At 41.7% G+C, this 14841-nt stretch overlaps 1 protein-coding gene across 1 annotated transcript in view; it reads left to right on the top strand.

The window, feature by feature from the left end:
- Positions 1 to 14841, top strand: part of LOC115777646 (3-hydroxy-3-methylglutaryl-coenzyme A reductase-like) — a 29684-nt gene that overhangs the window by 11769 nt on the left and 3074 nt on the right. Inside the window, 6 exon segments of the mRNA XM_030725576.1 lie at positions 1164 to 1322; positions 6327 to 6484; positions 6599 to 6704; positions 7245 to 7415; positions 10807 to 10947; positions 11128 to 11286. Of these exon segments, the coding sequence (XP_030581436.1) occupies positions 1164 to 1322; positions 6327 to 6484; positions 6599 to 6704; positions 7245 to 7415; positions 10807 to 10947; positions 11128 to 11286 (894 nt within the window).

Genomic DNA, 14841 nt, shown 5'->3' on the forward strand with positions numbered 1-14841 from the left:
GCACAGGAGCGCCTAATCAGCGCCGCACCTCTCTTATTGATCATATCATATGCACACCTGTTAAATACAGAAAATGCCGACTACAAAAATAATTTCCCCATATCTCTTTGCATAAATTTTCATTGTTATGCAGATGATACTCAGCTTTATTTATCCATGAAGCCAGGTGACACACATCAATTAGTTAAACTGCATGGATGACCTCTAATTTCCTGCTTCTAAATTCTGATAAAACTGAAGCTATTGTACTCAGTAATAAAAACCTTAGAGGCATGGTGTCTAACCTGATACTCAGGATGGCATTAACTTGGCCTCCAGTAACACTGTGAGGAATCTTGGAGTCATTTTTGAGCAGGATATGTCATTCAGTGCACATATTAAACAGATATATAGGACCGCTTTTTTGCATTTGCTCAGTATTTCTAAAATTAGAAAGATCCTGTCTCAGAGTGATGCTGAAAAGCTAATGTATTTATTACATCCTGGTTCTGCTGGGGGATTCTCTCCATTAAAAGGGAGTTTTTCCTTCCCACTGTTCCCAAGTGTTTGCTCATAGGGAGTCATTTTGACTATTGGGTCTTCTCTGTAATTATTGTAGGATCTTTACTATACAATATAAAGCACTTTGATGTGACTGTGTGTTGTGATTTGACACTATATAAATAAAATTAATTTGAAATTGAATTGTCTCTATAAAAACTAAACAAATAAACACAAGCATAACATGCACAGTTTCAGTTTTCCAAAGTGGCCTAAAACTTCTATTTTTCTTGGTTTGACTCACTGGTGGAGTAAAATATGAAACAGTCTGAACAGCCTCTTTTGACAAAAAATTAGTAGTACCTGTACAACAGTATAAAGTTTGGAAATCTCTTCAGATTTGGGGCTCTTTAAAAAAAAAAGCATTAAATTTTAAGCTAAAATAATGACATTTAGAGTATTCTTCCTGGGTTGAGCCTCTTAAAAGTCCTCTTCCCCACGCCCAACAGTTTTGCACCACAAATGCTTTGTGAATAACTTTTGTCTACTACTGGGATATGATGGTAAGTTAACAAATATCAGTATTAGAAAATTGTTAGAAAATATAATTCTTAGATCTTTTTTTATTTCATCACTAAGTGCAAGTACTAAAAAGCTTTGTGAATACAACCCTTGTTTTCCAGGTTGTAGGCACCTGCTGTGAGAACGTGATTGGCTACGTGCCCATACCTGTGGGTGTGGCTGGACCGTTACATCTGGATGGGAAGCAGTTCCAGGTTCCCATGGCAACGACAGAAGGCTGCTTGGTAGCCAGCACCAATCGCGGTTGTCGAGCAATTGCAGTGAGTATCAGATTTGTTGATACTTTGCATATCTTGCAGGACAAGCTGTAGTGTGGACATAGTATAGTAGTAGCCACAGTGCATCTTGTTGTATTTGCTGCTATAATGTTAGTTTATGAATTTTCACAGAAAAATAACTTGTCTGTGGCTTTATCTCTGACCATATGTATAGTGACACATATACAGATAAATGACCACTGCTTAGGTGTCCATTTCACATGCTGCATCTATCAATTTTCTTCCGCTCATCCGGGGTTGGGTTGCATGTTGTGGAGAAGCCCAGACCTCTCTTTCCCTAGCCACCTCCTTCAGGTCATCCAGCGGGACACTGAAGCATTCTCAGGCCGGCCAAGAGATATAGTCTCTCCAGCATGTCCTGGGTCTGCCCCAGGGCCTCTTCCCCACAGGACATGCCTGGAACACTTCACCCAAGAAGTGCCCAAAAGGCACCCTAATCTTAGTCAGATGCCCAAACCACCTGAACCGGCTTCTTTCAATGCGGAACAGTAGGGGCTCGAGTTTATCTCCCTCCCTAACGACTGCACTCCTTACCCTATCTCTAATGGAGTGGCCAGCCACCTTTCTGAGGAAGTTCATTTCCACAATCTTGTTCTTAAAACATGTGTAGACTGGACACACACTCGAATGTCCTTGAGAGGATAAAGATCTGGTCAAGCATTCTGTGACCAGGACCAAAGCGGCATTGTTCCTCTTGGATCTCTTGTTTGACTAGCGGATGGACCCTCCTTTCCAGCACCATGGCATAGACCAGGGGTGTCAAACTCAATCACAGACTGAAAACACAGGCTAAGTCATGGGCTGAACAGGATTAATATTTATTGAACAGTCTGAAACTGAAAATTTTTTAATCATCAATATGAATTTGAGTGGCCAGAAAAAAGCAATGTTTTCTTCCTCAACACTTTAAATAAAATATAAAAATATGTTTTTTTTCAAAAACATGAGGGAAAATGAGAATATTTCAAGCTTAGGAAAATTTGCAAATTTTCAGGTAAAACTGTGATGTGAATTTCTTCAAAACTGAAAAAACAAACAAACAAAAAAAAACTATGCAGTGTTTCCAGTCTCTCAGCAAAAACCATAGCTGATTTTTTTTTTTTTTGGCAACATGGAAAGTGACATAAATTCCCTTTATGCATCTGTGCTTCTCGCAGGTGTAACTTGACTTGAAAAAGGTTTCACTGCGTCATACACGTGCATAATCACATCCCCGAAGCTGCAGGTTTAATGCATTACTGTGTGTCGCAGCTTTCATCCCAGAGCCCTGCTGAGACTTTTTCTTTACTTTCCATGAACTGACAGATTTCCTCAGGCAGCTAATCACACCTGTGTGATAAGGCACATCACTAAATTCAGAAGCTACATCCTACAGAAAAGACTGAAACTGTCGGTGACTTAAACCTTTGCATCTTATAAAATTCACTGTCTGTGTTCCGGTGCTTATGACGCATTCTGTCTTAAGGACTTTGCTGCGCAGCGTTTCCTGGTGTGTAATTCAGTGACGCACTGTCAGCTCACCTGTGCAGGTCTCTGTCTGCATCTTCTCCCGCATCTGTCCCACCAATCTGCTCTTTTCCCTGCACATCTCAGGCGAGGAAAAGAGACACACAGTTTACCTCTGATGTCAGCAAGCAGGTCCTCTGCCTCCCCATTTAGAAAATCCCCATTTTCCACTTTTAGTTTGGCCATTTTGGGGGGCCAGCATAAACTGTGCAGTGTTTGCAGTCTCTAGCTTAAATGTTCCTGTAAAAAGGGCTGACTGATGTTTTTATCTGCTGATCACTGATCAATGTGTTATTAGTAACACAGGAAAATGCATGCGTTGCACTGCATTGTGGGATTTGTAGCATAAGTGGTGGGAGCGGTATATACCTGTGGGCCATTAATAATAGCTATATGAAATTATCTTGTGGGCCATATATCATTATATTGCAGGCCGGATGTGGCACGTGGGCCTTGAGTTTGGCACATGTGGCATAGACCTTACCAGGGAGGCAGAGGAGTGTGATCTTCTGATAGTTGGAGCAAACGCTCCGTTCCCTCTTCTTAAAGATGGGGACGACCACCCCAGTCTGCCAGTCCAGTGGCACTGCCCCAGAACTCCACACAATGTTGCCGAGGGGTGTCAACCAAGACGTCCCTACAATATTCAGAGCCAGCAAGAATCTGATCCACCCGAGGGGCACTGCCACCAAGGAGTTGTTTAATCACCTCAGTGACCTCAGCTGCCTGGGTGCCACATACTAACCAAGCCTGATAGGACTCCTTTAGCTTGATGGCTCTCTTCACTTCTGGTGGCCACCATCTGGTTCAGGAATTGCCACCATGACAAGCACCAACCACCTTGGAGCTATAGCTCCATGCAGCTACTTAAACTATGGAGGTGCAGAACATGGTCCATTTTGACTCAGTGTCCTCAGCTTCCCTTGGAATGTTGTCAAAGTTCTGCCAGAGGTGGGAGTTGAATATCTCGCGGACTGGAGAATTTGGTAGGAATTACCAGCGCACCCTCACTATACATTTAGGTGCACCAGGTCTTTCCAGCATCCTCCCTGCCATCTGATCCAACTCACCACTAGGTGGTGACTAATTGACAGCTCAGCTCCTCCCTTCACCCGAGTATCATACAGCTGCAGATCTGATGATACAATTACAAAAATCAATCATTAACCTGCAACCTAAGGTGTCCTCACACCACATTCAGTTATCATTGGGACACACAAACCCCTTCCACCATGATAACCTGACAATGTCTGGAGAAGTTTGCATGCTGCATTTCACATGCTGCATGTGAAATGTATATATATATATATATATATAGGCAGAGGGCAGAGGCTCTGGCTCACCGATCCTCACTTATCGAGACATCGAGGCATGGAATGTCACCTCTCTGGTGGGGAAGGAGCCTCAACTAGTGAGTGAGGTTGAGAGATACTGGCTAGACAGTCATGCTCACCTCAATACACAGTCTGTTCTAGTCTGGAGTTTCCCTTGGTAGGCGACAGGCAGGGGGGGTATTCTTGTATCCTCTCGGCCTGCTACAGGTAAGTAAGAGTTTTCATCAGACGAGAAGGTTGCTTCCTTGCACTTTCGGGGCAGGGAACAGGTCCTGACTGTTGTTTGTGCTTACGCACCAAATGACAGTTCGGAGTACCCAGCCTTCTTGGAGTCGCTGGTGCTCCATCCGGTGACTGCATCATCCTACTTCAATTCTCATGTCACTGGAGGTGAAGGAGTCATCAAGCTGAAGGAGTCCTGTCAGGCTTGGTTAGTCCATGGGACTTCAGACACAGCTGTTGAGTAGTGGCAGGCCAACAGAACATGGCTCGGGCAGTGGCTGAAACAGAAACTTGGGTGTGGGAGGAGTTCAGTGAAGCCATGGAAAAAGACTTTCAGACTGCCTCGAACCACTTCTGGAAAACTGTCACACAACTCAGGAAGGGAAAGTGGTGCTCTACTCATACAGTGTATAGTTCAGCTGGGGCTCTGCTGACTTCAACTGAGAGTGTACACTGTAAACCCAGATTTTCATTCCACTTAAAAATATTGAGTTCATATTACTTCAAATTGCCTAGAATGTGAACATTACTTGTTAATGCTGAGTAGACTGTACTTTTTGATGGTCTATCTTATTGTAATTATGTGTTTGAGTTCAAACAACTTAATATCATCAAGTTTTGCACCTGCTAAAAATCTAGTTTATACCAGTTTAAACAGACTGGCTTAATGTGCAGCTGCATGGTGGCACAATGGTTAGCAGTGCTACCTCACAGGGAGAATGCCATCTAGAAGGTCTGGGTTCAATTCCGGCTTGCCCCAGGCGTCTCGCTGTTTGGAATAGTTGACATTTGGTGTTTTTGTTCACAACGCTCTCTCGTATAGTTTTTTTTATTGTTCCATGGACAAATGTTATTTGTAAATGTTAATGTACCAGCATTCAGCAGGGCTGAGTTTTATCATGTTTATTTACCAAATTTAAACAGACACAGTTCAACACTGTAAAAAAATATTTCTGTTACTGGGCAGCATGGTGGCGTGTTGGTTAGCACTGCTGCCTCACTGCTAAAATAGCTATCTGATAGTCTGGGTTCAATTCCACCTTAGCCCTGGACTCTTGCTGTGTGGAGTTTGTATGTTCTCCCTGTGTTTATATGGGTTTCCTCCCACAATCTGAAGACATGCAGTTCCTGGGGTTAGGTTAATTGGTCTCTCTAAATTGCCCACAGGTGTGAATGGTTGTCTGTGTCAGCCCTGCAACAGGCTGATGACCTGTACAGGGTGTGCCCTGCATCTTACTGCCTTGTCAGCTGGGATAGGCTCCAGCCCCCACCACCCCCACACAACCATAAAAAGGATAGGGGGAATTGATTGATCAAAAGACATTTTATTTTTTCATGAACTATAAAAGATAATTTTGGTCAATTAGAACATGCAGTTTAGTTCAATTGGAAATGGAGTAGTGCTTACTTAACAGGCTGAGTTAAATGAACTGCTTCATTACTTAAAAAGTTTAAGGCAACGAGTTACCTTGGTTTTTTAAGTAGATTCAACTTATCCGGGTTTACAGTGTAGTCGGGTGGAGGAAGGAATACTTCAAGGACCTCCTTAATCTCTCTGACACGGCTTCTGTAGAGGAAGTGGAGTCTGCGAATGATGGGGATGATTCCCCCATCTGGGGGTGAGGTCACTGAGGTAAACAACTCCTTGGTCGCATGGCTGCTGGGGTGGATGAGATTTACCCTGAGTTCCTGAAGTCCTCTCAATTGCAGTTGTACCTTTTGGGGGTTTAAACAGCTGCATGCATACATTTATAAATTATTTAGTGTAGCAGGCGTGTAATGGAATAGATTTTGAAGTGCTGATTTGCCAAGTGCCTTTCAGTTTAATCAGTAACTTCAGCAGTATTGTGTACCCTCTGTTATAAAAAATAATTTGTTAATATTTACTATGTATTGCTTGCTACCTGTTCACTACATGGTATAGCTGGGTGGTGGAGCCAGTAGTTGTATCTTGGCTGACAGCATGACTAGGGGACCTGTAGTGAGACTACCCTCTGCCTGCCGCGCTGCTGTGGTCAAAGCCTGGCTGGAGAGCACAGATGGTTTTCAGGCCATCAAAGAAGCCTTTGACAACACCAGCAGGTAAAACATAACTTTGAGAGAACCATTATTCAGTGTGTGCACGCAATTTTTTTTTGTATGTCTACCCTACATGTTCTATTTGTGTGAAAGAGAATTCTTGTGGCTGTTTGCTAGGTTTGCTAGGCTTCAGAAACTGCTAGTTGGTCTGGCTGGGAGAAATCTTTATATCCGCTTTCATTCTAAGACTGGAGATGCCATGGGGATGAATATGATCTCTAAGGTAACTTTTGGAATGGCTGTCTGTAACTGTTTGAATTTGGGGAGCACTTCTTTTAGAAAAATAGTCCTTCCTAGGCTGCAAAGGCTAAACTGAGCAGCTGTTAAATGATGTTAAATGTTAAATGTCTAGCCAAAGGGGGCCTCACTATTTCTGTCACAAAGCACCACTCTAGAGTTTCACATTTTAGTTCAGTTCCTAACATCTAAGCAATAACTGTCTTACTCAGTATGTTTTTTTTTTTCAGTACCACTTACCTTTAAGGTTACTTAAACATTGCTTTCATGGAAATCTAACATTACAAATGTTCCTGGCATTTATCATCAGGAAATTGCATAGTTGTGTCAAATACATTTAATGGCAAAGCAAACCTATGTGATGACTATTCACCTTGAGGTGACTGTTTATTGTGATTTGAAGCTATATAAATAAAATTGAATTGAAGTGAATTATTTTCTCAGAGCACCTTACTTCATCATATAATAACTAGAAAAGGTGCCAGTGCATTTCAAGTATAGTAATTGCAACTTGGTCTGCCAACAGGGTACAGAGCAGGCTCTGAGAATACTGCAGCAGCACTTCCCAGAGCTGCAGGTGGTGGCTGTCAGTGGGAACTACTGCACAGACAAGAAGCCAGCTGCCATCAACTGGATTGAAGGCAGGGGCAAGTCTGCTGTCTGTGAAGCCACCATCCCTGCTGAGGTGGTCAGAGAGGTAGGAAAAGCCAGGACACAGCTAATTGTTTATATTTTTCAAACAGTCTTTACTGGCATGAACCAGTTGTTCCAAAGTATAATGCCTGTGAAACATATCATTAGATTTTCAACAGGAAACTGTAGTGAAGGAAACTTCAAAATTTAAATGAACAGAGTTAGATTACTCGTAAAAGATGCACATATTGCCTTGGATTGTTTCATGTTTTTTTAGAAAAAAAGTCCAATAGTTCAAAAAGTAGTACCATGATTTGATGACCTTAACATCTTAATGGGTGTAAAAATTATCCTGGCCCTAGCTAGCAGGAAATGTTTTTAAAATCTCATACTTAGAAGGTAGGATTTAAGGTGTGACTGCCCACAATCAGAAATGTGATGGACTGTACCATCATCAATGATGTGTGAGTTTGAAAAAAGGTCAAAGAACTGCAGCCTCACAGCAAAAGCATTCTGTGTTCGAATCTGCTCTCTGGCTTGGGCCTCTCTGTGTGTTTGCATGTTCTCCCCATGGCTGCATGAGTTCTCTCCAGGTACTCCGGCTTCCTCCCACAGTCCAAAGACATACAGTTAGGTTTACTGGCGATTCTAAATTGCCGATAGGTATGAATGTAAGCGTGAATGGCTGTCTCTCTGCAGCCCTGCAACAGACTGGCGGCCTGAAAGTGTGGCTGTCAAGTAACCATTGTTTAGAAAGAGAAAGAAGAAGGGAAGGCTGTAGGATGCCAAATTCCACAAGAACTGGACTAAAAATCAGTGGCAACAGGTCTTTTGGAAGTATGAATCCAAATTTGAAATATTTGATTTAAATCATTCAGTGTTCACAGAGGAAGTCTGGAGAGGGGTACAACAGTGAGTGTCAACAGCCATTTGTAAAACACAATGCATGCTTTGTCATGGATACTGTCATGTACTGCTGTGGGAGTCAAGGCAGAGGACCCACATGCAGGATACCAGAGGCAAAAAGCCTTACATAAAATGTAAGCTTTATTAGTGGGCGTAGAACATAAGAAGAGCTGGTCAGGAGCCAGCAGCACAAACTTAAACTCCAACACAGACCAGGTCTAAGACACAAGAACTTGACTCAAGAACACAGGGTAAACATAAACCACAAAAATAATCCACAACCAAAACATAAGCCAGGAATCAAACCAGGAACCTAACCTAAGAAAACAACACATAAAACAGAATATCATAAAACAAACACAAAGCACTGGGCCAACAGCCCAGGATCATGACAGTTGGAGGCTACATTTCAGCCAGTGGTGATGGGGTTCTTGTCAAAATTGATGGCTGTGAATGTAGTAATGTACCATTGGAGTAATGAACCTGAACCTGATTCCTGAAGAGTACTTAAAGAAATCACAAGAACTCTTGCTTGAGAAAGGTCAAGCTGTGTTGAAGAATGAAGATGGGTCTGAAAATATTACATTTGAAGTTAATTAGAACTGTAAAAACTCCTCCTTTTTCCCCTTATGCACTGTATTTCTGTCTGTTTGCACATTTCAATTTGTCTAAATTGATGCATCTATTTACCATTTGCCTAGTAAAATATACAGAATTCATGGGTGGCTCAAGACTTTTACACAGTAGCATACATTCATGCTTATGAATAATATTTTGCATCAGGAAGAAACTAGAGAAAATACTGATATGAGGACTTGAAAAAATAGCCTGTTTAAAATATGTATTAAAGATAATGGCCAACTGATAATGACATGACAAAATGGTAACAATCCGTTTCGATAGCTAACAGCTGAAATTCTCAGCCCAGCACAGCACTGGGTGATCAATTGCTAGCTACAAGTATTCATTGGGCAAATCTATACAAAATGCTGCAGATGAGTTTCTGATATTTGACTTTTTTTTTTTACATTTTCAAGAAATTATAACATCCCAAGACGAATTAACTAAAACATATTTCATAGCAAACCTATAGAACAAGTTTTATAGGTTTGCTCACCATTGGCAGTTATCCAGCTTCATTAGATAGACACTTGAATAAGTTTCAGCTGACAGGTGTTTAAAAACAGATGATTTCAAAGGGTCAACTGGAGGATTTTCTTGGTTTCTCTGAGACCATCATTTGTGTTGTGCAGAAGCATCGGTGGTACTCTGCAAAGTGGTTAGGCCTGTCACCTCACGGTAAGCAGGTTCTTGGTTTGAACCCAGCTGGGGCTTTTCTATTTGCAGTTTGCGTATTCTACCTGTGCAGCTTTATTTCAGTTACTCTGGCTTCCTCCTGTGGTCCAAAGACATGCATGTTAAGTTAATTGCTATAAATGCAAGTACATTAAATTACATAGACAAAGTAAAGACAAACAGTAGTCCATCATTACAAATACAAATACATTGTTGAAACTGCTCCATATAAGGACTGCTCCAGATAAGGAAGACCAAGCGTTACCTGCAGGTATTGTTATAGATACCAGTCTAAGAAATTATTTTCTCTAGAGAACTTTCTGTAACAGACTGATTCATCTCCACTGCCAGAAGGACCGATACAGGATATCTTTCATATCACATGCAATAATTAACACAATACATCTGTTTGGTAGAGTCATCTTTAATGTTAACATTTTATTCACATTTAAAATCCCATTTTGCTTTGCTGATTTGAAATTATCATTGTCATCACATTATTGCTGTAACAAGCCTGAAATTGTATTACCATATTTTTGGGACTGTAAGTGGCTCCGGAGTATAAGTCGCACCAGCCAAAAAATGCATAATAAAAAAGAAAAAACATATATAAGTCGCACTGGACTATAAGTCGCATTTGGGGGGGGGGGTTTATTTGATAAAATCTGAGACCAAGAACAGACATTTCATCTTGAAAGGCAATTTAAAATAATAATGGATTAGAGAACAACGGGCCAAATATGTGCTAACGTAACACGTTCAGCTACATGACGCATAGACAACGAATTGAGTACGTGTTTGGTATGTTATAGTAGTTATGGTGTATGCTGCTTGATTACCGTTTTTGGCTGCATATTTAACTACTTGCAGCTTGTAATCTGCAGAATATCATTTTCTTTTTGATGGCATTTTTTTTCAGCCCTTCTCAGTTGTCTTCATAAGTTACCAGTAATGTTGAAATTTAAAATTTTCAGTGGTACGGAAGTAGCAGGTACAGGTACACAAGCCTAGAGGGCCCTCTTGCGGGTGTCAGTGTGAAAATAACGAACATGTGAAATTATATAATAATGTGTTAATAATTCGCTCCGGAGTATAAGTCGCATCCCTGGCCAAACTATGGAAAAAAGTGGGACTTATAGTCTGGAAAATACGGTATATATATATATATTTTTTAGAATATGTATAGAATTATCTTGTATTAACTTTAGAAGGCAAAACAGCTCATGTTTCCTCCTTGGCCTTGTGCCCTTTAGGTTTTGAAAACAACCACAGAGGATCTGGTGGAAATTAACATCAGTAAGAACCTTGTGGGTTCAGCCATGGCAGGTAGCATTGGTGGATTTAATGCGCATGCAGCCAACCTGGTCACTGCCATCTACATAGCATGTGGACAGGTAAAATACTTGTAAGGAAATATTGTGCATTGTTATTTTTTTTTCTTTCAAAGAAATTTCTGTGTCCTCTGTGTTAATGTGTGTGTGTGTGTGTGTGTGTGTGTGTGTGTGTGTGTGTGTGTGTGTGTGCGTGTGTGCGTGCGTGTGTGTGTGCGTGCGTGTGCGCACCCGTGCGTGCAGGATCCAGCTCAGTCAGTGGGCAGCAGTAACTGCATCACCCTCGTGGAGTCATCAGGTCCAACAGGGGAGGACCTGTACATCTGCTGCACTATGCCATCTATAGAACTGGGCACTGTAGGAGGAGGAACCAACCTGCTTCCCCAACAAGCCTGTCTCCAGGTATAGACAGATATTACATATCAAACAACTGAAGATAAACATAAACTATAGCTTGTTTAAGTGTTATGTTTAAATTGTATTGTTTTGGTTCATAATATTGTTTTCAGTGAAAACCAGACACTACACTAGCATACATTCCTATTATAAGCACTTTGAGTGCTCAGTTAGAGTAGAAAAGAGCTATATACGTACTAGTCCTTTAGTAAAGGCATTTAATATAAGTCATATATAGACTACACTTATACTTTTATCACAGCTGACATAAAGAAATACCTGGGAATCTTTTTCATTTTAAAGTTGTACACATTTCATGATGTATGTTGTTTACCCTAGTAAGTCTCATACACCATCATAGAAAATTTTTAAAAATATATATTTTTAAGATTATTAAAGATATTTTAGAGGATGCTGCAGGGTTCTAGCCATTTTTAGTGCAAGCCACTCACTACGACAAAGAGAAGTGACGTAATTTTGCTATAGGTATAGTGATGTACCTAAATGTATAGTGAGGGTGCACTGGGAATGCCTGGCAGAGGCCCCAGTTTGCGAGATTTTCAGCTCCCACCTCCAGCAGAATTCGACAGCATTCCAAGGGATGGTGAGGACACTGATTTCGAGTGGACCATGTTCCGCACGTCCATTGCTGAGGCTGCTACTGACAGCTGTGGCTGCAAGGTGGTTGGTGCTTGTTGTGGTGGTAATCCCTGAACTGAAGGAAGGAAGCAAGGAAGGAAGGAAGCAGTCAAGCTGAAGAAGGAGTCCTATTGAGTTTGGTTGGCCTGCAGGACTCCGGAGGCAACTGACCATGCTGAATGTGGCTCGGGCGGTGGCCAAAGCAAAAACTTGGGCGTGTGAGCAGTTCGGTGAGGCCATGGAAAAAAGACTTTTGGCAAATTGTCATTCGACCCAACAAGGGAAACTGTGCTCTGCTCACAGGATTTATAGTGTGGAAGGGGGCGCTGCTGACTTCAACTGAGGCTACAGTCGAACAGCGGAATGAATATTTTGAGGACACCTTCTGTAGTGGAAGCAGAGTCTGGGGACAAGGAGAATGACTGGCCCATCACTGCTGTGAGGTCACAGCAGGGCCCCTGGAGTGGATGGGATTCACCCTGAGCTCCTGAAGGCTCTGATTTCCCGAAGGCTCTGGCTGTTGTAGGGCTGTCTTGGTTGACACACCTTTGCAACATCGCGTGAAGATATGGGCTGTGCCACTTGATTGGCAGACTGGGGTGGTGGTCTTTTTGTTATATCCGAAGTATTATTTAGAATTGTATTCCAATCACAGCACAAACCAATACTCCTTCACTTACTGAAACAATTGTATTAAATAACAGTTTAAAGAAATCTCTATCATTCTCAGGTGATCCTTCATCTTACATAAAAGGTCTTCAACAATCAATATCGTAAAGACCCCATAGTACCTTATCACCCCCAAATAGACCACTTTGCTCTGAGACTACTGGCTTACTTAGTATATCCTAGGATATTTAAGAGTAGAATGGGAGGCAGAGCCTTCAGCTTTCATGCCGCTCTTCTGTGGAACCAGCTCCCAGTTTGTATTTGGGAGACAGACACCCTCTCTGTTTTCAAGATTAGGCTTAAAACTTACCGTTTTGATCAAAATTATAAGGCAGGATTAGATGACGCCGACCCCTCCCTTAGTTATGCGTAATTGGCCTAAGCTGTGAGGGGGCTCCCATAATGCAATGAGTATTTCTTCTTCCCTCACCTTTTTTCACTCTCTGTGTTTATACACCACTCTGCATGTAATCATTGGTTATTATTAATCTCTGGCTCTCTTCCACACCATGTCTTTTGTCCGGTCTCCCTTCTCTGACACCCAACCAGTAGCGGCAGATGACTGCCCCTCCCTGAGCCTGGTTCTGCCGGAAGTTTCTTCCTGTTAAAAGGGAGTTTTTCCTTCCCAAGTGCATGCTCATAGGTGGTTGTTTTGACTGTTGGATTTTCTCTGTAGGGTCTTTACCTTCCAATGTGAAGTGCCTTAAGGCAATTGTTTTTTTGTGATTTGGCACTATATAAATTGAATTGAATTGAATAGAGGTATCAGTAAAGACAAAGGTGTGTGGAAGATTGATACAGTGGGAGAAATACATATTTGAGCCCCTACTCCCTACATCAGGGACAACATTGTAGGCTGGAGTGGACTACAAGATGATCAGCAAGAAGCTTGGTGAGAAGATGACAACTGTTGGTGCAATTATTCAGAAATTAAAGAAATATAAAATGATCATCAGTTGCCCTCAGTTTGAAGCTCCATCCAAGATCTTGCCTCATGGGATGAGGATGATTGTGAGAAGGGTGTTAGATCAGCCCAAAACTACACGAGAGGAGTTTGTTAATGATCTGAAGGCAGTTGGGACCACAGTTACCAAGAACGGTATTGGTAACACTATACTATAATAGATCGAAATCTTGCAGCACCCGCAAGGTCCCCCTGGTCAAGAAGGTCAAGAAGAATACAGACCTGTCTTAAGTTTGCCAGTGAACATCTAAATGATTGAGAGAAGGCTTGGGAGAAAGTACTGTGGTCAGATGAAACCAAAATTGAGCTCTTTGGCATCAATTTGACTCGCAGGTCGTCTGCAGGACTTCCATGGTCCACTTCCGTAGGAAGAAAAACTGCCACTAAGCCCATCAACATCATGGGCGAGGAGGTGGAAACAGTGCACAGCTACAGGTACCTGAGCATTCACCTGAATGACAGGCTGGTCTTGAGGACCAACAGTGAGGCTGTTTATAGGAAGAGGATGAGCAGACCTGACTTTCTAAGAAAGCTCAGAAAAAGATATTGGAGATTTTATACCAGTCTATGGGAGTACCATCTACTTTGCTGTTGTCTTCTGGGGGGTGGGAAGCATCAGTCCCAGAGATGCCATCATGATCAACAAATTGATTAAAAAGGCTGGAAACATCATTGGTCACAAGTTGGAGGCATTTGAGTCAGTGAAGGACCATAGGTCAATGAATAAACTGCTCTCCATCATGGACAACCAATCTCACCCACTCTACTCTACACTGCTGAGGCAGAAAAGCTCCATCTACCTCAGACTGATTCAACCCAGCTGCCATGAAGAACACTTCAGGAAATCATTTGTACCATTCTCTATAAAACTGTATAATTACTCCTCTCTGTGACAGGTGAACACACCTGTTGGGACATAAGATCCCACACACATATTTATGTATTATATATTCTTGCAATAGTCTTTCAGATTCCTAGTGAACATATTATATAATAATGCCATTTTCTCTGCTCTCTTGCACAATGTCAGTCTTACTATTACTCTTCTTTACATATGTATGTATGTATCTAGCTAGCTATCGTTCTTTCTTTGTGAGCACCAACAATTCTTTTTCTCAAGTCAACACTGATTTATTTTGTTTTTGGCATGATGGTTTTGCAAATGAAAGGTTTTTTTTTACAGTGTGTAAATTGGAAGATAGCTCAGTTTTAACTTGATTTACAAGCTCTGAGTGTTACAAAGTTAAAGCACATTACTGCACAGCAGTGGTTTAAGCTGTGGTTCAATA

The sequence above is a fragment of the Archocentrus centrarchus genome, unplaced genomic scaffold, assembly GCF_007364275.1.
Source record: "Archocentrus centrarchus isolate MPI-CPG fArcCen1 unplaced genomic scaffold, fArcCen1 scaffold_63_ctg1, whole genome shotgun sequence".
NCBI lineage: Eukaryota > Metazoa > Chordata > Actinopteri > Cichliformes > Cichlidae > Archocentrus > Archocentrus centrarchus.